Source organism: Fukomys damarensis, unplaced genomic scaffold (genome assembly GCF_012274545.1).
Source record: "Fukomys damarensis isolate Sample0158 unplaced genomic scaffold, DMR_v1.0_HiC HiC_scaffold_33, whole genome shotgun sequence".
Taxonomy (NCBI): domain Eukaryota; kingdom Metazoa; phylum Chordata; class Mammalia; order Rodentia; family Bathyergidae; genus Fukomys; species Fukomys damarensis.
In genome coordinates, this window is record NW_022900945.1 from 44,677,192 (window position 1) to 44,698,880 (window position 21,689).

Genomic DNA, 21,689 nt, shown 5'->3' on the forward strand with positions numbered 1-21,689 from the left:
AAAAAAAAAAAAAAAAAGAGAGAGAAAGAAAAACGTATCATTGTGTATCATCAGTTCTAAATTGCACATTTTTTTGATACCGTGAATCGAACTTGGGACCTTTCATTTGCTAGGCAGGTGGCAGAACCACTGAGCTAGATCCCTGGCCCTAAATTGCACATTTTAAAATCTACAAAATTATGAAGATTCTTGCAAAGAATAATATTTTAATTTAATGGTAGTGGTTTTACTTTAAGTGGTACATAACTAAGGTTGCATCTGTAACCAGTGACACTTAGATTCTAATAATAAAGTAATAAAGTATTATCTCCATTGGACAAAGAAAGTAGGAGGTTAAGTAGCTTAACACAGCTACTTAGGAGTTGAACCAGGGCATTGTGAATGTACCATTGAGCTGTATTTTAAGGGCATTTTGAGCCCATTTTTCTCTTAGCTTTAGTCACATGTGAGAAAGACTCATGTGTAGTACTGTGGCAAACAGATGGGTGTCTGTGTAACTTACTCATAAAAGATAGTGTAATGTACTTAATTCTGGAGTCAGACAGACTGCACAGACTCAAATCCTTGCTCTTCCATTTACTGAGTATTTTTGGACCATTAATCTGACTTTGCTTCTGCTTCATCTTTTATAATGGGGATAATAGTTTTATTTTAGATATGGTCATATATATAAAGTTCTTGTTTATGGATTACCTTTGTCTTCTCTTTAAAGTTCCCTGGAGTTGTATTTCTTACTTGAAGCACCAATGGAAAGGAATATTTCTAAAAGCACAAAAGAAGAGTTCCCAGTTATAAAATAATATAATAGTAATAGTTATTATGTCCAAATGCATATAGTGCTTGCCATGTGCCAGGCACTGGTCCAAAAGCTGTAATATATATATATATATATTTCTTTACTTGAAGTTATCAGTAACTCTTTAAAGTCTTTTTGTCTTCATTTTATTGTTGAGGAACCTGTGGCACAGAGAGATTAAGTAATGTACCTTCAGCTGTTAAATAGAGCTAGGATTCCAACTCTGAGAAGCTGTCCCTGGATTCAAACAGCGCGTCTCTTCAGGAAGCGTTTTTGTCACAGAGATGTATTTATTGACCAGGTCATTTAATTGATTTTTTTTTATATAATTAAAAAGTCGCTGAAGTAAAAGGAAGGCATGATTCTTTATCTGTGACCCTGGTATTTAGAAAGTTAGTTCTCAAAACTGAAAATATTTTCCTAAGTTGTATAAACTCATTTATTGGCAATTTAGCCAACTTAATATACCTGCTCATTGTTTTGTTACAAAAATATCAATGTATTTGATTATGGAACACTGCCTTGAATTCCATTGGTACTTTTATGTAATGTATAGTTTATGTTCTGTATTACCTTTCTGAAATTAAAAAAATTCTGACTTCTAAAATACATCTTGCCCAGAATTTTGCAAGACTAACTGATTACTAAAGATTGTTTTTAATTTCATTACATAAATACGCCTTTTGCTGATACTAAAACAGAATTTAGTCAACATAGTTATTTTCCCCAAATAATGTTTATTTTTCATTTGATACTTTTGTTTTCGCTAGAGCCCCAGAAATTATTCTTGGATTACCATTTTGTGAAGCTATTGATATGTGGTCACTGGGCTGTGTAATAGCTGAGCTGTTCCTGGGATGGCCTCTTTATCCTGGTGCTTCAGAATATGATCAGGTAAGAGTATTTGATGGGAACAGAAAGCAAGTACATTTGATCCTTGAACAACATGGGCTTGATATTTGTGGATCCACTTACACGCAGATTTTTGTCTTTTCTTTTTCTTTTTGGAGATGTAACAAATAAAAGACAAGCCATGTAGCCTAGAAGTATTAAAGATATTAAGAAAAGTTTGATCTATCACAAATGCATGAAGTATATATAGATTATAGATAATTTCCTACTATAAAGTATATACAGATCTATTAGAGTAAGTTAAATTTTATTAGCACGTAACACACACAGACCATACATGATGCCATTCAGTTGAGTGAAATGTAAAGACTTACTTGGTATTAAATCATAACTGCATAAACTTAGCTATAGTCCATACTACACTACTGCTGTGGTAATTTCATAGTCACCTCCTGTGATAAGCTCAAGGGTAGTATCTACTTAAAAAGCTACCAGATGTTAATCATCTCTCCATGAGCACTTACCTCTCCAGTAAATTGTGTGTCACAGAAAAAAGTGATCTCTTGAAGTTCATGCATATATTTAAAGTATATGATGTATATAGCTTACAAACTGTGTGTAATTGGTAAGACTCAATAGCAGGCTACTAATGATTAAATTTTTGGGGAGTCAAAAGTTCTGTGTGAATTTCAGCTATGGGGGGAGGAGATTGGCACTCCAACCCTTGCTTTGTTTAGATTTAAGAGAAAAAGAAGTATTATTACTTAGACCCTGGGGAAAGAGGAGTCCAATTTTACCAATGAATTTTTAAAAGAATACTAGAAATTTTCCTGCTTTCTTCTTGGTCTGAGATTATGTTTCAACTCTATAAAAAACAAAGGGATTTTATTTTATTTTACCTGAGATTGGTACTTTTCTAGCTCTACGCTGATTTATTAGAGACTTTAGTTAATTGCTCTGTCTTGTGAATTAAAATATGAAAACAAAGGGAGGATGAAGAACTAGAGTTTTAAGAGAGAACCTGTAACTCACTCAGAGCTGTTGTTATTTTATTTTATTATGTTTTTTGGTACCGGGGATTGAACTTGGGACCTTGCACTTGTGGGACAGGTGGAAGCACCACTGAGCTAAATCTGGCCCTGTCATTTTGTTTTATGTATGAACCCTCACTGCAGTAAGTACTTTCTTCAGACTGAAACACATTAGGTCCCAGAAGTTAGGATACAGATTGGGTCTCTGCCAGATAAAATAGAGATTTATGAGAGGAATCATCTGAGTTGTAAAGTACTGTAATAAATGATCTGTGTGTGAAAATAGTCAACTTTAGGATAAGATAGGCTACAGTCTCCTAAGGAATTGGTTCGGTTTAGGAAAAGTTTTCCCATGGAAGTAAATTGTGAATTCTCATTTCTTGTTAAGAAAAAATGATTTTACCCTATATGCTGTATATACTGCAAGCTCCTTGAGGGTAGAGATTTTCATTTCACCAGTGCATTCTTAGTTCCTGACATTGTGTCTGGCACATAGCAGATGCACAAGTGTTATTTTGAATCAGTTTTGTTTTTGTTTTTTGTTTTTTTAAATGAGAAATCACTAGTTACCAAATGATTAGAAGGAAAAAATAGCAAACCCATGTTTTCCACTTTGCAGTCCAGAATTCTTTTCCTCAGTTTGAGTAGATGAAGCTCTTAACAGCTTCCAAAAAGATTTGGAGTTTTTTTTTTTTTTTTTTTTTTTTTTCTTTTTTCTGATGGGGTCTCGCTATGTAGTTCAGGCTGGCCTTGAACTTGTGATCCTCCTGCCTCCTGAGTGCTGGGCTTTTAGGTTTGCACCATCACACCTAGAAAAAATTCACTTTTTGAACATGACTTTGAGAGAAATACATATTTAAAAAGTGTTATACATGGGTTAATCAACCAGTTACACTATACTTTATAAATTTTTAATCTTTCCTTTACCTTGTGAGAGACTGGCTTCCTTATTTAAAAAGTATGATGGGGAATAAATGATCATAATCAGTCTTGGTTGAACCAGACTAATGATTCTTACTCCTTTTTGGCTCGAAATCCCTGCTGAGAATCCGAGCATTGTGAACTTTTGCAGAAAATATGCACACATTGATTTGTATACAACTTCCAGGAATTCATAGGCTCCTGATTAACAAACCTTGCTCTGGGCAGTTACAGCCTCGGAGAGTGCCATTTTTAGATTAACTATTTTGAGGCTGTACTTAAACAGCAGATTAATATTGTAAATTTCCTAGGAAGCAGAAGCAAGGATAATTGGATTTAGAGGCTGGGGATTTAGCTCAGTGGTGTCCCTGCCTACCTCTCAAGCACAGGGTCCTGAGTTGGATCCCTGGTACCAAAAAAAAAAAAAAAAAAAGGCAGTTGTAAAGTTGGATTTAGAAGCTGAGGTACAACTGGGGATTTCCTTGTAAAGAATTTGTCTTGTGGTTATGAGAATTTTTCAGTGTGTTGATGTGAAACTGGGTGATAGTAGGAAGTACTTTTTCCCATATTGAATAAATAGGGTGGTGCTGTTGGGGAGCAAGATTAGGAATAGTTTATCTTGGTGCAGCACTGGTAACACCAAAGGATTTCTATGGCGGGATCCAGCTGAGTTTGCTTTTGATTTTGGTACTGGGAATCGAACTCAGAGCCTTGCAGGCATGGTGCCACTGAGCTGAATCTCTGGCCCCGAGTTATTTATTTATTTATTTATTTATTTATTTATTTATAACTTTATAGAGCTATCATTCACAATGTATACAGTTCAGCCATTTAAGCTACTGTTCAGTGGTTTCTAGTGTGTTCACAGGGTTTTTGCAACTATCACTGTAAATCAGGTTTACAACTTTTTTTATCTATAAAAAACCATGAGCAGTTAATCCCTGTCCTCCCCTTATGTCTCTGTTCCTCCAACTAATGTACTTTTTCTCTCTCTAGATTCACCTGTTCTGGCATATCATTTTCATCACATACGATATGTGGTCTTTTGTGGTTGACCTTTTTTACTCAGCACAATGTTTTCAAAGCCCCTTCCTACTGCAGTTTATTTAAGTCAGAACTTTATTTCTTTTTATGGCTAAATAGTATTCCATTTTGGTGTATACTACATTTTGTTTGCCTTATTCATATGTTAATGGACCCTTGGGTACCTTTTGGCTATTGTGAATAATGCTTCCATAAACATTGAAGGATGGGTATCTAATTTCCTGTTTTTAATTCTTTTGGGTGTATATTACTTGGAGTAGAATTGCTCGGTCATGGAAATTCTATGTTTAACTTTCTGAGGAGCTGTCAAGCTTTTCCACGGAGGCTGCACCATTTTACATTGTTATCAGCAATGCATGAAGACTGCAATTGACCTCCTAGTCAACATTTTGTTTTTTCCTGTGGTTTTTCTAAAAATAATAGCTATCCTTCTGTGTATAAAGTTGCTTTTCATTGTGATTTTGATTTGCAGTTCCCTAATAATTAGTGATGTTGAACATCTTTCTTCATGTGCTCATTGACTATTTGTATATTTTTTGCTCAGTTGCCAGTTAACATATTGCCCATTTTAAAATTTTTATTTATTTTTACTGCTCTGGGGATTGAACCCATGGCCTTGCACATGTGAGGCAAGTATTCTAACACTGGGCTACTGAGCTACATTCCCAGCCTTGTTTTTTTTTTGACTGGGTCTTGCTGAGTTGCCCAGGCTGGCCTTTTTCATTTATTTGAGGCAGGATCTCATTATGCAGTTCAGGCTGCCCTGGAACTCACTATGTAGCCCAGGCTGGCTTTGAACTCACGGTGATCCTCCTGCCTCAGCCTCCCAAGTGCTGGGATTACAAGTGTGTTCTACCATGCCTGGCCAAGATGGCCTTGAACTTGCCATTCTCCCGCCTCAGCCTCCTGAGTAGCTGGGATTAACAGGTATGCATGACTGACTGTGCTCAGCTGATTGTTGTTGAGTTTTATTTCTTTATATATTCTGGATATTAATTCCTTATCAAATATGACTTCTACATGCAAGACCATGGTATAATTTTATGTCTTTTCTGATGTAGCAGGGTTACCCCAGCCCCCAATATTGGGATTGAACCCTAGGGCCTTCACTCTGAGTTATATCCCCAGCCCATTTTTAATTTTTTGTTTGTTTGCTTGTTTTGAGACAAGGTCTCACTAAGTTAGTTGCTCAGGATGGGTTTGAGTTTGTGATCCCCCTGCCTCAGCCTCCCTGATTCTGGGGTTACAGGTGTGTATTACTGTGCCTGCCTTTTTTCTCCCTGTCTAAGTACTTTGCATTGAAGTTATAGTTCAGTGTTAAATAGAAATATTCTGAGTGGACACCCTTGTGTTCCCGACTTTGGGAACACATTCTGCATAGGTTTTCATTATTAAGTATGGTGCTAGCTGTGGATTTTTCCTAGGTACTATAACTGAGATTTTACTTTTTTTTTTTTTTTTTTTTTAAGTACTGAGAATTAAACCTTCATGTTGATCTACATTCTCAGCCTTTATTTTACTTTTTTTTTTTTGGCAGTACTAGGGATCGAACTCAACCTTGCCCTTGCAAGGTAGGTATGGTGCCACTGAGCTAAATTCCCCACCCTATTTTACTTTTTGTTTTTGAGATGGTCACTAAGTCAGTAAGTTGCCAGCCTGATTCAACCTACAATCCTCCTGCCTCAGCTTCCCAGAGTGCTGGGATTACAGACGTCCACCAGCGTGCCAGATGCATGATCAATTTGAAGTCAAATGTGTGTACGCTCTCTAGGTATTAGTTGATGGGTTCAAATTGTCAAACACATTTTAATTGTTTAAAATAACAAATGACAGTATTTTTTTACTTGCTTCAATGTGAACTTTTTATTAATAAACTATTTTATGGAAGCATTTGGGGTGATGGCTTCCCATTCTGTTTTCACAATGAAATCCTCTCAATTTATATCAAAAATTTTTTAATGTTTTAATTTCATAAGTGTATCAATATAGAAAAATTAGAAGAGATATAGCAAGCCAAGAGACAAAGATTTCAAATTTCTATAGTTTCTACTACTCAAAAGTAACCACTTCTGTTTTGGTATATACAGTATTTTATATTTGTGTATTAATAATTTTATCATGTTTTTATTCATGCATATTGGTTATGCACATTAAAATACATGCACATGACATATTCATTTCCCCATTACCCCCATCCTGTGTTTATTGAATTCCTACTTCATGGACCCTAGGGATTCAGTGCTGAATAAAATACTGTCTTTACCCAGAGTTTGGTAATGGGAAATACCTTAATAATTATATAATAGAACTGAAATAAATTCTATGAAGGAAAATGTAGTTTGCAATATGTGTGTAGGTGTGTACATGTGTGTGCTTATCTCTTGACTCTCTATACCCTAATACTTCTGATTATATTCATTTTTTTCTACTGCTATTACACTAGTCCTAGGTATCTTGATCACTTACTTGAGCTACTAGACCGTATCTCCTTTTCTGCTCTGGTGTTTTTCCAGTCATTGTTGCCAAGTGAATTTTTCCTTATTCCTCTCCTCCCCGCTTCCTCCTCCTCCTTCCTCTTCTTCCTTCCTCTTCCTCCTTCCTCCTCCTCCCCCTTCCTCTTCCTCTTCCTCCCACTCTCCCTCCCCTTCTCCCCCCCCCTTTTTGTTTGTTTGGAGTGATTTTTTTTCAAAAGACAAATTTGTCTTTTGCCATTCCCTTTTGGCTTTAGTGATTTCTAGTTGATTTTAGAATAAAAGGCTGAATCCCTCATACAGCCTTTGAGGCCTTCTGTGGACCTAGCACCCCCTCCCACCCCCCCACCCTCCGTCCCATTGGCGTCATTTCAGCCTTGGTTAAGAATATGCTTCCTTCAAGCATGGGCCTTGCACAGACGGTTCCCACAGTCTGGAGTACTTTACCACCATACACTTGGGTCGCTTAGTCAGTGCTTGATCTTTTATCAGTTGTACCACTTCCCCAAAGAACTCCTCACCAGTCTAGTTCAGATTCCTTTGTGATATGTTTCTGTGGGAACCTTTATTTTCATTTCTCCCAAATGCTAACTTAGTTTGAATTATACAATGTTTTTCTCCCTTATTAGACTGCGTACTGTAAGAACAAGAACTGTGTTTGTAAAATCACCACTGCTTGCCTTAGTAAATACTTACTGAAAGAATACATGAAAATGGCTGTATCTCATTTTGTTCAAAATAAAAACTATGGATATAAAATAGCAAATTTTTCAAATGTAAGAAAGATACCTTTGATTGAGAGACACACCATTTTTCTGTAACTCTTAAGAATGCTACTGCTTAGATGTTGATAGCCATCAGCTCTAACAGCCTGATTTCAAAGATGTTAATGTGAAGACATGTGGCTCTTTGAGTCAATGAAATGTAATTCTCAAAGAAAATTTAAGGTGTATTTAATTTATAATGTGCTTTTCTACTTTGTATATTGTGAGATTTTCACATGTCCACCTATTTCATTGTACAAAATTTGTCCTGGATTTTAAAAACATTACACCTTTAAAATGTTTTTAACACATTTAAGGGTTTTTTTGTTTTGTTTTGTTTTGTTTTTGCTGATGTTACAGATTGGTTTCAAGTTAGGTTAACTCCTATAGATTTGAGCTTGCTGTTGTCTAAAGTTGTCTTGTAACGGTAGATACTGACTCCATTATATTCTTAAAAAATTGAGGATAAAGAAAGATATTAGTGAGGTTCCTAAAGATCTTTGTTTATGTATTTTCTATCTATCAATATATACTGCATTAGAATTTAAAACTGCAAATTTTGGGAGTGAGGAGAAATGGAAAGTAAGATATTTTTCCCTTGCTTATAAATTTCTGATTTCACATTAGCTGTAAGTAACCATTCATACGTGGTGTGGGTCTGTTTAAAAGAAAAAAAGGCTCTGTGTTGATTTCAAAGGTAGGAAGAGAAGCAGATCACCTCTTTTGTTGCTTTCCTGGTTGGAAAGAATTGTAGAAGCAAACATAGGTATGAATGAATAATAAAACAATTTTTTTTTATGCCAAGGATTGAACCTGAGGGACTCATGCATGCTAGCCAAACACTGTACCATCTATCTACACCCTCAACCCTTAAAGCAAAATCTGTATGAAAGAAAAATACACAAGCACATTTCGTAGCCAAGAGAGCAATGACATCTCGTGTGATCTTTGGAAATCTCTATTGCATATCCGTGAAAAGAGAGTTGAAAAGAGCAAAGAAGTTTTTAGTGTTATCTTAGCGTTATTATGAAAACAGTTTTTATTCATAGACCTTCCTGAAGAGGTCTTGGAGACCTTCAGGGGTTCTCCCATATCACACTTTGAGAACTTCTATCCTGGTTCATAATAGGTGATCAATAAATATTGACTGAATGAAATGTAGTATCTGCCCTGTACTGATGTAAAGATAGATAGAGAAGCTGAATTCATTCCTATATTTTCTGGTATGAGAGTAAAGCTTTGTCTCTGTTTAGAGTAGGGGCAGTTGATAAGAGCTATATAATACCTAAGGAAGAAAGTTGTTGGTTTTTTTTTTTTTAAGAGTAGGAAAATTTATTGGGGAATAAGGGGAATAATAACAGCTCCCGAGAGACAGGAGGGGTCCCAAATGGGTTGCCCAGGAAGAAAGTTTGAGGAAAAAATTTTCCTAATCTTTTAGTTCATTTGGTAATACATTTGAAAAAAGGAAAAAAAAAAGTAATTCATGAAGAAAGGGTTTTTAGAAACTATTCTGTTCTGTCCTAGAAATCTAAAGTTTTCTGAACTTCATATTAAAAGTTTAACAAGGGAGGGCAGGGTAAGGGGAAAAAATGAGAATCAAGGCTTGTCATGTAGAGGTACAAGATCCCAACAATGAATGTAACTGTACTGTATCCCTAAAATGTACCAATAAACTCAATTAAATCTGGAAAAAAAAAGTTTAACAAAAAAGCAAAAGAAAAGATTATACTCAAAACTTTAAAATTTGGGTTTCTTTTTAAACAGCAGGTATAGTAATGTGGTAATTACTGAATGAATGTTTGGGTATTACCTGTGGATAGGTTAATATATATTTGCAGATTATTTAGAGCTAAATTTCAATAGTACTGATTAAAGTGATTTCTTGGCAGTACCTTCTATTTTTTTTTCTTGGCTAGAATTAATGTTTTAAGGTAAAAGTCTTTCATAATTTCCTTTTTCATTCCAAATGATGTTTGATACTTTGATATTTCAGATTCGGTACATTTCTCAAACACAAGGCCTACCAGCTGAATATCTTCTCAGTGCTGGAACAAAAACTACCAGGTTTTTCAACAGAGATCCTAATTTGGGGTACCCACTTTGGAGGCTTAAGGTCTGTTTTCCCTTTTCTACTGCCCATTCCTGGACTCAGGCTTTAGTTAATACATTTTTGAGGTTGAGGGGGCAAAAGAGAGGGGGAAGGTATGTTTGGAGGAGGAAACACTTTCAAAAATTATTTCATTTATCAATTTGACCACCTTATCTTTAGTTGAAAGACAATTAAGTGCCAGTTTAGTTGGCTGAGGATATTTTGTATATTTTGAATTAGCAGTTGAGAGGGAGTGGAGAATAGTATCACCACTGAATAATATGAAGAATTAGAGAAATTTAGTAATGACTTTTGTGGAGGATTCTCAATATATGTGGTAAACAACATAATATACTGACTGCTGATGTTCAGGCCTTGTGTGTTTTCTTCTTTCAAAAAAATTTTTTTTTTTTTTTTTTTTTTTTTTTTCCACATGTATCTACCTTTTACTTTTGAACCTTTTCCTTTAATTTGAGAAATCTCTGAGTAATTTGATGGACTCTGTGACAGTCTGTTTCAGAGCTTATTGACTAGTCGGCATTTGAAATATTGGTTCATTCAGGGGAGTTTTAAGAGCAAAATGATGACGTCCTTTCCTACCCAGTAGTTTTGAAGAGGGTACTGCATCATTGCTTGCATGTTTATCATTATTGAAGGGGTGACTGGAGAGCAAGGTTGCAGCTCCCTCAGAATTTCTGTTTGTAATCTGTGCCATCTGTGGTTGGCAAAGTGACAACACTTATCTATATATGCTGGCTTTAATTTATAAACTTCAGAATAACATACGGATGGAATTTTTAAAAATTCTTATTTTGTAGACTCCGGAAGAACATGAATTGGAGACTGGAATAAAATCAAAAGAGGCTCGGAAGTACATTTTTAATTGTTTAGATGACATGGCTCAGGTAACTATGGCAGCTTTTAGAAGGCCAGACATTTATGTTTCTTTAATCGGAGATACAGTTCTACTGGTTATACTAGAGATACATTTAGTCTGTCGTTTGTTTTTTTCTTTGTGGTACCAGGGATCAAACTCAGGACCTTGCACTTGCAGGTGTGGTGATACTGAGCTATATCCCCAACCCATAATCTGTATTTTTAGTTACTTGTTTTCAGTTTCTACCAAAAAAGTTATGCCCAGCACGTCAGACCAGGTTTCCAATTCTGCTGCCACCCAGTCTAGCATTGTTATCTTTTGTTGTTGTTGTTGTTGTTGTTGTTTGTTGTTTTGAGACAGGGTCTCACTACATAGTTGAGACTGACCAGGAACTCACTATGTAGCCCAGGCTGGTCTTGAACTCACAGCGATCCTCCTGCCTTAGCCTCCCGAGTGCTGGGATTACAGGCGTGTGCCGCCACACCTAGCCTATGTGTATTTTATTTTGTTTTATATACATATATTTTGAGGGGGATATTAAGAATTGAACCCAGGTGTTTTGCACTTAGCTACATTCCCAACCATTTTTATTTTTGATGGGAGACCAGGCCTTGTTAAATTGCTAAGTTGCTAAGTTTCCCATTCTGGTCTTGAATTTGTAATCCTCCTGCCTCAGCCTCTCAGAATTCTGGGATAGCAAGTGTGTGCCGCCATGCCTGGCTAATATTTTAAAATATTGTTTATGAAGGTTTCTCTTGTCCTATTTTCACTGTTAAATAATAACATAAGAACTAACATTTGAGACATAGCTAAATTGATGCACATTGAGGCCGTGCTCTTAAGTGAAATAAATATGACACACGTATAAATACTGAATAATTTCTCTAGTATAAGAAACTGATAGTGTAAATAAGGACTAAAAGGTATAATAGGTAATATGAAATAGGAAGAAAAGGTGTAAAGGGGAAGGGGAAGCGGGAGGGGTAGGGAAAAAGAAAGAAGGGAATGGAATTAATATGAGAAGATGAAAAAAATGAAAACAGTCTTTATAGATAGGCAGGGAGAGTTAAAGCAGGGGCAGGGGGATGGGGAAAAAAATAAGAACCAAGATGGAGCATGTAAAGGTGCAAAGTTCTTAGACGAATGTCATTATATACCTTAAATGTACCAATAAAATTAATTTAAAAAAGAACTAACATTTATTGAGTACTTATTATGTTCTAAACTGTTTAAAAACACTTTATACTTACTATGTCCTTTAACCTTTTTTTTTTTTTTTTTTTTTTTTTGGTACTGGGGATTGAACTCGGGTCCTTGTGTTTGCAAGGCAGGCCACTGAACTGCTGAGCTAAATTCCCGGCCCTCATTTAACCTTTTCAATAGAAACTTTTATATTTAAGTAATAATCACTTCTGCTTATTTATTCCAAAAAAAATTTTTTTTTTTTTTTTTTGGTACTGGGGATCAAACTTGGAATCTTGTGCTTACAAGGCAGGCAGCAGAACCACGGACCTAAATCCTCAGCTCTTCCAAAATTTTTAAAACAATTTATTTGGCTTTAGTCTACCTCTCAGTATAACAAAAGTTTTCACCTGTGAAAATTATAGTGTGATGAAAAGCATTTCCCCAGCTTTCTTTTATCTCAAATGCTGACATGAAATGTTTACTTTTTCTCTTTTGGAGAGAAAAGCCAGTGTGTTAATTGCTTTAATGTATATTTAAGTAAAGAACTGTAATATTTCTAAAATTTCCTTGGAAGGTGAATATGTCTACGGACTTAGAGGGAACAGACATGTTGGCAGAGAAGGCTGATCGAAGAGAATACATTGATTTGTTAAAAAAAATGCTAACAATTGATGCAGATAAGAGAATCACTCCCCTGAAAACTCTTAACCATCAGTTTGTGACAATGACTCACCTTCTGGATTTTCCACATAGCAATCAGTGAGTATGGTATAGTCCGACGCTTTTCCATCCGTCATAGAACTGTCAAGTTAGTAGCAGTTTTGGTGCTCATGTATGTGGCTCACGATGCTTTTCTTTCTCATTGAAAAAGCATGAAATTAAAAATGAGATGTGTATTTTTTATGATTATAAAGACTTGAATCTTTTTTTTTGAAAGTTCTTTAAAAAACTTTGATATTTGTCTTTAAGTTGTTTTCTATTTAAGTTTCAGCATTCACTTAGTGTACTTAATCTCTTTCAGTGTTAAGTCTTGCTTCCAGAACATGGAGATCTGCAAGCGGAGGGTTCATATGTATGATACAGTGAGTCAGATCAAGAGTCCCTTCACTACACATGTTGCCCCAAATACAAGCACAAATCTAACCATGAGCTTCAGCAACCAGCTCAATACAGTGCACAATCAGGTATTCAGTAAATGATTTTGGAAACTCGAGCTTAAGTAGGATAGAAACTAGTTAAGAGTACAGGGTGAAGTAAAGAAACTAGTCTTTGTTTTGGTGTTCTTATGGCTTAAGAACTTTCTAGTTGGCAAAAGTGATGGAAGATAAGTTAGACTGATAATACCCAGTGGTCACATATTGAGAAAATTAAATCCTATTCCATGCTCTCATGAATCTTACTTAACATAGTTAAATAAGGTCAGTTGTACTACTTAATGCTGTTAGTGTTATTAATTTTAGCCAAATGACTCTCTCCTGGTTAGGAGAAAAATTTTATATTACTCACCGCTGGGTATTTTGAATAATTAACATTAAAGATGATTTTGCATTTATTTGCTAACCGGTGATATTTACATTTCTTTCTGAAGATGTAAGCTTCCCAGTTTCTTAGTGAGGTCTGCTTTTTAAGTTAAGAGCATGTCAGATTGCTTGGATTTTCCATGCAGCAATTTTTGTGCATAAGTTGTTGAAGTTTGTGTAGCTGTAATCAGTACAGGACTTTGTAGTATACTTAAATTTAGGGGTTGAGGAAATTTGTTAAGCAGAAAGTTATTTCAAAGACAGTTCATGTTATGTTTTGATGGTTTGGTCGGAATTGTTCTGGATAGATTCTGTGTAATATTTGTAAATACATGTGAAATACTGTCTATCTTCATTTTATATCAGTGTACAAATTGATTCTTTTTTTTTAGGCCAGTGTTCTCGCCTCCAGTTCTACTGCAGCAGCTGCTACTCTTTCTCTGGCTAATTCAGATGTCTCACTGTTAAATTACCAGTCAGCTTTGTACCCGTCATCTGCAGCACCAGTTCCTGGAGTTGCCCAACAAAGTGTTTCCTTGCAGCCTGGAACCACCCAGATTTGCACTCAGACAGATCCATTCCAACAAACTTTTATAGTGTGTCCACCTGCTTTTCAAAGTAAGTGGAGAAATTCCTGTATCATACGGTATTTTTTTGGACCTGCCTGCTTTGGGCAGATCTAGTTGCTTAGTTGTTATCTTTGACAATTTTAAACTGTCTCTGATGATAATAATAACTGAAATTGAATGATATGAAAAGGTGTATTTTTCCTTTTTACTTTGGTTATCTCTCTTATTATTTTCTATCTGATATATTGTAGGAGCTCAGTTTATTTCCTTAATCGAATTTCCTAATACCAGTTTTTTTGCCCCTTGAGAGAGACCTTGCATTTATATCATGTATCTTGCATAAGCCTGTATTGTGCAGTAGGCAGAATGTATATATTTGAAAAATTTGTTTTAAGCAGAATTGCTATATAGTGTCTAATTTTCTATATCATTCCATTATGAAAAAATCACCCAAATAAAATGTTATTTTATTCTAAAAGCTAAAAATCATATTAAGAATGTAGAACTCTCTTATATTTAGTAATAAAGATCATTATTTATTTAACTGAAAAATTCTGCAAGCTGAGGTACTTAGGTGGGGCCAGGGATTTAGGGCCAGGGATATTAAGGGCCAGGGATTTAGCTCAGTGGTGCTGTGCCTATCTTGGAAGTGCAAGGTCCTGAGTTCAATCCCCAATACCAGGGGGGAAAATTACAATATCTTCTTCAGTTTATGACTTAATATTATTCTTGTAAACTTCTGTTAACAAAGGAACAAAACAGCTGAAGAAACAGGCTGACTCCATGTGTTACATACAGAAAGTTAAAATTATTTTATAGGTATTTCCTGACAGTGCACTTAGTTTTAGCTCAGTGGTTCCACCACCTGCCTTGCAAACGCAAGGTCCCAAGTTCAATCCCCAATACCAGAGGGAAAAAAGTCAGTGTCAGTACTTTGTGGGAATAAAGTAGGATTTAGACTTCTTATAGCACTTACATAGAAGCAGGTAACATTTTTATCTTTTTACTTTAGTTGCTTATTGACTGATTCTGTTGTTTGTTTGGTTTCTGACAGAGTTGGAGCAAGCAGAAGGAAATAAGGGGCTGGGGGAGACTGAGAGATTACCTGGAGGACAGGAGAGCAATAGCGATCTAAACCAGGGACAACCCACGGGGAGAGCAGAGGAGCAGATTCAAAATCTGTAAATGCAAATCTAGCCTAACTTACCAGTTACTTCTTACATATGCTTTATAATAGGAAATTTTGTACTTTGGGTTTTTGGAGGTAGACTGATTGTTCAGTGAAACGATTTTCAGATGTGGGGTGCTGAAGTTTTAGGCTGATTCTCATGATATTTAAGCGGTGAAACAGAATAACATTTAAGTCTCTTGAACAAAACAAAATAAACTGAAAAGGTAGAAAGGGAAAGTAAATTAGTCTCTTTTGGTATAATTAGGTAAGTGTAAGCTTTAGACAATTTTTTGCTATTTAGAAATATAAATAGCCTAAAGAGCTAATAGAGCAAATTTAAAAATTTTCAAATGAAGGGGAGTTTTGAAATTAAGGTGGTGTTGATGATACCTGATATGTATTGCCATATGCCAGAGAATTTCTAAGTTGTTTTACATGTATTAATTTATCCCCAGAAACAACCCAGGGAATAGATAGTGTCATTATCCCAATTTATAAATAGGACATGCACATCTGCCCAAAGCCTCGTAACTGTTTACAGCGAACAATGTTTTGAACCTAGGCAGTAGGATTCATCACATGCTCATTTTGAAGTGTTACTCCATATTGCCTTTTAGTATTTAATCTTGAATATCTGTAAAGAATTGGTCAACCTGCCAGCCATCCCACTGGGCTCATTTCTACCCACAGTCCTCTATTCCAGGTTGCCCACTTTCCATTCACCATCCGTTCTTTCACAATACACCCAAACTTCAATTTGGCAGTTTTTCTCTTCTTTCCATACTTCCAAGAGTCTGCATATTTATTGGGCTATATTTAATAGAACAAAAATTACCAAAAACAAAACTTTAGACCTCTTCTAGGTCAGAATTCAGGGACATCCTTCCCAAAGTGTTGCCATTGTTACTCTGTTTTCATTTGTGGTGGAAAGCAGCACCTAGTTTTAACCTAGCTTGACTGCTCCTGTGCTTGAGCCCAAGTAGCTCTAGCAATCCAATACTCGAGTCACATTTGTACTGTAAATTACTTTCCATAGTATTCCACTTGAGCAGAGTAGAAATATATTTTGCTCAGTGGTGACTATTCTGTAATTTTGTTCTTTTATACTTTATTGCTCTGGGAATCATAGATGAACTTCTGTGGAGAACATTTCCTTCTAAATTTTGCCTCCTCCATTATACCACTTTGTAGGAGGCTATTTCAGTAACATTAAAGTTAGCCATGTGTCCTGGGACTATAAAGAATTGTGTGTTGTTTAGCTTTCTTATTAGATGGCATTGTGAAAGGAAGCCTCATTAACAACTTTTTAATTTTGATATCTTCGCTTGTTACTTTTTATAGTCACATAAGTAGTAGGGATTTTTTTTTTTTTTTTTTTGGTACTGGGGATTGAACTCAGGTCCTTGAACTTGCGTGGCAAGCGGCAGAATCGCTGCGCTAAATAGTATTTTTTTTAAAGATGTCATTAGGCTGTTTTAAACTAGTCCATCTTTGTACTTTTCTCAAATGGATTTTTCGTAATGACATCTTGTTTACTAAATTACTCAAATTATTGAAGTGGAAATTGGAAGATGGACAAAAGTAGTGTTACGGTTTATGAGTTATGCTTCTTTGATGCCTCTGTAGTAATATTAAGAGAAAGTAGTTGGTGATAGCTTAGGAAATGTTACTGATGGAGTCTTCTACTTAAAATATTTCTATTCTTGTTTGACAGAATTAATGGATTAGTGGATTACAGGAATAACAAACATTCTCTGTATAGAATTTTTTTTCAAGTATACAGTACAGCTACATTTATCATTGGGATCTTATACCTTTGCATGACAAATCTCTTGGTTCTTATTTTTTTTTGTATGGAAAGTTTTGATAGGGTAGCCTTTGAGGGCTCTTGCGTCTTGGTAAAAGAGAACTGTCTTGAAGTCCCTCTTTTTTTACAGAATGAAATATTCCTATTTATAGGAAATACTTAGTTGCCATTTGTGCCAAGAGCATAATGAATAAAAAGATAAGACATAATCACTGTTTTAGACAGACGGCAGTACCACTGAGCTAAATCCCTGGCTCTGTAGTCACTGTTTTAAAGACAGCAGAGTTCTTGGTTTTGCCGGCTGTCCTTTAATCACAGATGAGCTGTATTAGAAAGCTGTCAGTGAAGAGCAGATTATAAAATAAGTAGAAGAAGGTTTCCAGAAGCTAAAATGTCTGCTTTTTAAATATTTTTGTCCTGGGCATGATTTCTTAATTTTTCTGTTGATTAGAGATAAAATATGTGAATAAGTATGAACTAGCTTGTATTTTTTGAGGAGTAAGGAAAAAACATACTTTAAAGCATTCTAAACAAAAGGAGAACTTAGATTATAAATTACTAAGCTTTTCATAATTTAATCAAAAATTACAATTATATTCATCTTTGTTTTTAAAACATTAGTTTTACAACCACTTGTCACTCCCCCATACCATGAATTAAAAGATGAATGTAACTTATTAAGTGAAGTTTTTTGTTTGTTTTTGACTATACTGTTGATGGGAATGGGATGAATATTGTCTTTTAAATTTATTACATTTCAAAAAAATTTTAGGATTCCCTTAAACCAGCTCTTTGTATCATGTGTCTTTTGCATTAATCTACCCTAAAAGGAACCAAGTCTCCCTTTTCTTAAGTCTCAAGTCTTCCAAGAATGAAACTTCCTTTGGCTCAAGTGTTTAAAACTAAAACCTGTGTGTGGAAAAGCTAAAAATAAACCATAAAAGTCCCCAAAACAAATAGTACTCTCAGACTCGGAAAAGCCATTTAACTGTGTTGTTTTCCCCAGCTGGTCTGCAAGCAACAACAAAACACTCTGGATTCCCTGTGAGGATGGATAATGCTGTGCCAATTGTACCCCAGGCGCCGGCTGCTCAGCCGCTGCAGATACAGTCAGGAGTTCTTACGCAGGTAAAAGCTGGAGCGGTGCAGGTGCACATTCGCGCTAAAGCACTGTTGAGAAAGATATTTTGTTCTAGAAAATGGTGTTTGCTTTGAATATAAGCTCTTTCTTGGTCATGATTCAGTGGTCTTAAAAGGAAACATCTATAATTGAACAATATACTCATTCCTAACATTATTACAACTCTGCCAGTATCTTCTTAGTCTTGAAGGAAGATGTTCAGACACTGAGAATTGGTCTCCTGAGAAAGTTTATTCTGTTTGTGGAATGAGGCATGTCCCTGCACCCTCCCAAATATCTTAACAATGTGTGCATGCGAGTGTGTGTGTATGTGTGTGTGTGTGTGTGTGTGTGTGTGTGTGTATGTAAATTCATGTGGTGCTGGGGATTGAACCAGAACCTTCATAGTGAGCTGCATGCCCAGCTCTTTAAAAATTTTTTTGAGAAAGAGTCTCAGTCACTAAGTTGCCCAGGGTGGGCTGGAATTCTCAATCCTCATGTCTCACCCTTTCAGAGGGCTAGGATGACAGGTGTGTGCCACTGTGCTCAGGTAAAATTTTGTATTCTAAAGTAACAAGGTTCCACTGTGCTTCTTTGATGTCCCTTTTGCCTACTTACAGAATTATATCACAGTTGAGAGGCTAAATTACATCAGGATGAATCTTCAAGTATTTCATTCTTTCATTTCTTGTGTTTAGCCAGACTGTAGAAATCTTGAAAACATTGTACTTCTCATGAATATGAAATTAAGCTGATGAAGAAAATCACGAAACACTTATATAATTAAAAAAAAAAAACTTTTACTTTTGAAGTTCTCTATGTAAATGTTTTTGGCCTAGGAAATTTTGACATAGGCAATTCTGGAATCCAAGAACCCTATTTTATGAGTAAAATGAAGACTTCTTCATACACTAAATGTCTTTGTTTTATAGAATTGATCCCTTGAATCTGGCCCAAGAAAGATTGCTACATTTTTCTTGTCTAGGCCATATTAGCATTCAACGTAGTGGGCCAGTGCTTTGAAGAGTGAAGGTTTTGTGTTAGTACATGGATTTTAGGTGATATGAAATTACTTCATTGTCAGTAATAACATGGGGAATGAGAACCTTCTGATCCAGATACTCTGCCTCAATGTTTGTTTCACTCACCTGCCTAATCTACGTTTCAGGGAAGCTGTACACCACTAATGGTAGCAACTCTCCACCCTCAAGTAGCCACCATCACACCGCAGTATGCAGTGCCCTTTACTCTGAGCTGCGCAGCCGGCCGGCCGGCGCTGGTTGAACAGACTGCTGCTGTACTGGTAATTCCCTCACTTGATTGTGTTACTAACGGAGTTTCTTTGGTTTCTTTCTTTTTTATTTTTTCCTATTTGTTTTTGTTCTGTTTTCTTCTGGTTTATTTTTGCAAACAATTTTTTTATCTTGGTCTTTGCAGAGGGCATGGAAGCATGTGCCATCTTGTGGCTGTGTTCTTGCTACGTCTTTACTGTCTCATTGTTTTCCTCCCCAACATTTGCTGAAGCACTGTCTGTGGTCAGTGTGGCTCTGTAAGGAGCCTCTTGGATTCTTTTTTTGCCAGGCTAGTGTGGTAAGTGCTCTTGGTGTAGCCTCAAAAGAGCTTCAACACTATTACCTGTTATCTGCCCTTTTACTTTCCATTCCGTAAGAATGAAAGAAATAGCCTTTAGTTTGGCTCTGCTGCAGGTACCCGGATGGCCAAAATTTGATCTCCTTGGCAAGTTAGCTTTCCTTTCCTTTCTTTTCTTTTTTTTTTGCTTTTTTGCTTTTTTGAGCAGCTAAAACTTTTGCGCATGTGGAAATGCTTTAAGGTACTCTTAATATATTGCTTTCTGAGTTTACATTAACCTTCCTTCTGTGACTACATAAAGATAGCTCTTTTTGACACTTATAATCGGTAGTAGCCTCTGATCATTTAAAAATGTTCCCTTTAGAATGTACTTGTAGGTCATATTTTTGATTGAAGTTAAGGGTGAACTTTTAGGGATTTTTGGAGAAATTAACTATTCTACAAGTAGGGTCTTAATACAAAGATGAAAATAGGTTTTACAAACTATATAAAAATATAGTATCTTTGGGTTTTTTTGTTTGTTTGGTTTTTTGTTTTTGTTTTGTTTTTTTGTACCAGGGATCGAACTCAGGACCTTGGTCTTGCAAGGCAAGTGGTTAAACCACTAAGCTAACTCCCCGACCTAGTATCTTTGTTATTAAAGGCAGTGAACATAGCTGTAGTTGTAGTGACATCAGGCTTAAAGAGAGGAAAAAGCCCCAGGAGTCTGAGGCGTATTCAGTATTTGTAACCTTCAGGGTGATTTTTGAATGGTTTGTTTTATTGGGGGGAGTTCAAAGTTTTATTTTTACTGAATATCCAGCATTTTGTTATTTGAAATTTAAAATAAAGTAAGCACTTTCAAACCTAATTGATAATATTGAATCCTGATATTTCTCATCTTTCAAAGTAGCATTAAATTTCTTTTGCTGTTTCTCATGTACTTACTCGTGTGAGTAAAACATCTCCAGAAACTAACTTGGCTGGAACTTACTTGGTTTTCATTTTAAAAGTCTTTGTCACTTCCAGATTAGGCATAAAGCCCAAGTGCAAGGGAATCAGATCCAACTTGGGTTGATCCAGGCTGCTGGTTTTAACTTACTCACCTACAGTTTGGAGATTGAGGATGTTAGCTGACACTTCTTTGCTGCTTTTCTTCAGTTGCATTAGCCATTTGCTAAGCTTTGCATATTTTTGTTCTTCCTCTGTCAAAACAGTTCGTCGCTTGGAACACCAGATTTCTGCCTCACATTGGAATGTTATTTCTTGCTTTGTATTAAACTACATGCTTTGTCTTGTGCAGGTGTTGGCTTATGGAAAAGACGCATGGTGTGACTTAACATTACTTCTCTTATTTTCTGTTTTGTTTTATTTTGTTTTAAATTCTGCGTATGGTAGCAGGCGTGTTTGCAGTTTATCTGCTTTGAAGCCTTCTTTCTTGTTTGGAACCGGTGTTTGTGACACGTGGATCTGTTACTTGCAGAAATATATAAAACTGTGTTGGTGGCCTTGCAGTTTGAAATACATGAAACAGAACCATATGTACTCAAGAATTGTAGGTAATTGTACTGCAGAATTCAAGTTTAAAGAGGAAACTTCCAAATCTGTTTCCCTTTGTTCAGAAAATGCCAGAATTTCTGTAAGAAGTACAGAAAACATTTGTTGCTCTATTGCAAGTGACATGTCTTGCTAAAATCATATTTTCTTATAGTGATTAGTTTTTATGTTGAAGTATGTTTCTATAAATGATACATGTTTTAGGTGATTATTAAAACAAATATGTTTTAGGTAAATATTGAAACAATATGCTTTCGAAGTTTTTTGGTTTTTTGTTTTTTTGGTACCGGGGATCGAACTCGGGTCCTTGCATTTGCGAGGCAGGAGGTAGAACCACTGAGCTAAA

At 35.8% G+C, this 21,689-nt stretch overlaps 1 protein-coding gene across 2 annotated transcripts in view; it reads left to right on the forward strand.

The window, feature by feature from the left end:
* The window catches only part of Hipk1 (homeodomain interacting protein kinase 1), a 40,100-nt gene that overhangs the window by 10,184 nt on the left and 8,227 nt on the right, over nt 1-21,689 (forward strand). For both annotated transcript variants that reach the window (XM_033758051.1, XM_010631245.3), the window contains exons 2-9: nt 1,567-1,690; nt 9,873-9,992; nt 10,787-10,873; nt 12,605-12,789; nt 13,052-13,214; nt 13,943-14,168; nt 18,104-18,225; nt 19,386-19,520. In XM_033758051.1, the coding sequence (XP_033613942.1) occupies nt 1,567-1,690; nt 9,873-9,992; nt 10,787-10,873; nt 12,605-12,789; nt 13,052-13,214; nt 13,943-14,168; nt 18,104-18,225; nt 19,386-19,520 (1,162 nt within the window). The remainder of the gene's footprint in view (nt 1-1,566; nt 1,691-9,872; nt 9,993-10,786; nt 10,874-12,604; nt 12,790-13,051; nt 13,215-13,942; nt 14,169-18,103; nt 18,226-19,385; nt 19,521-21,689) is intronic.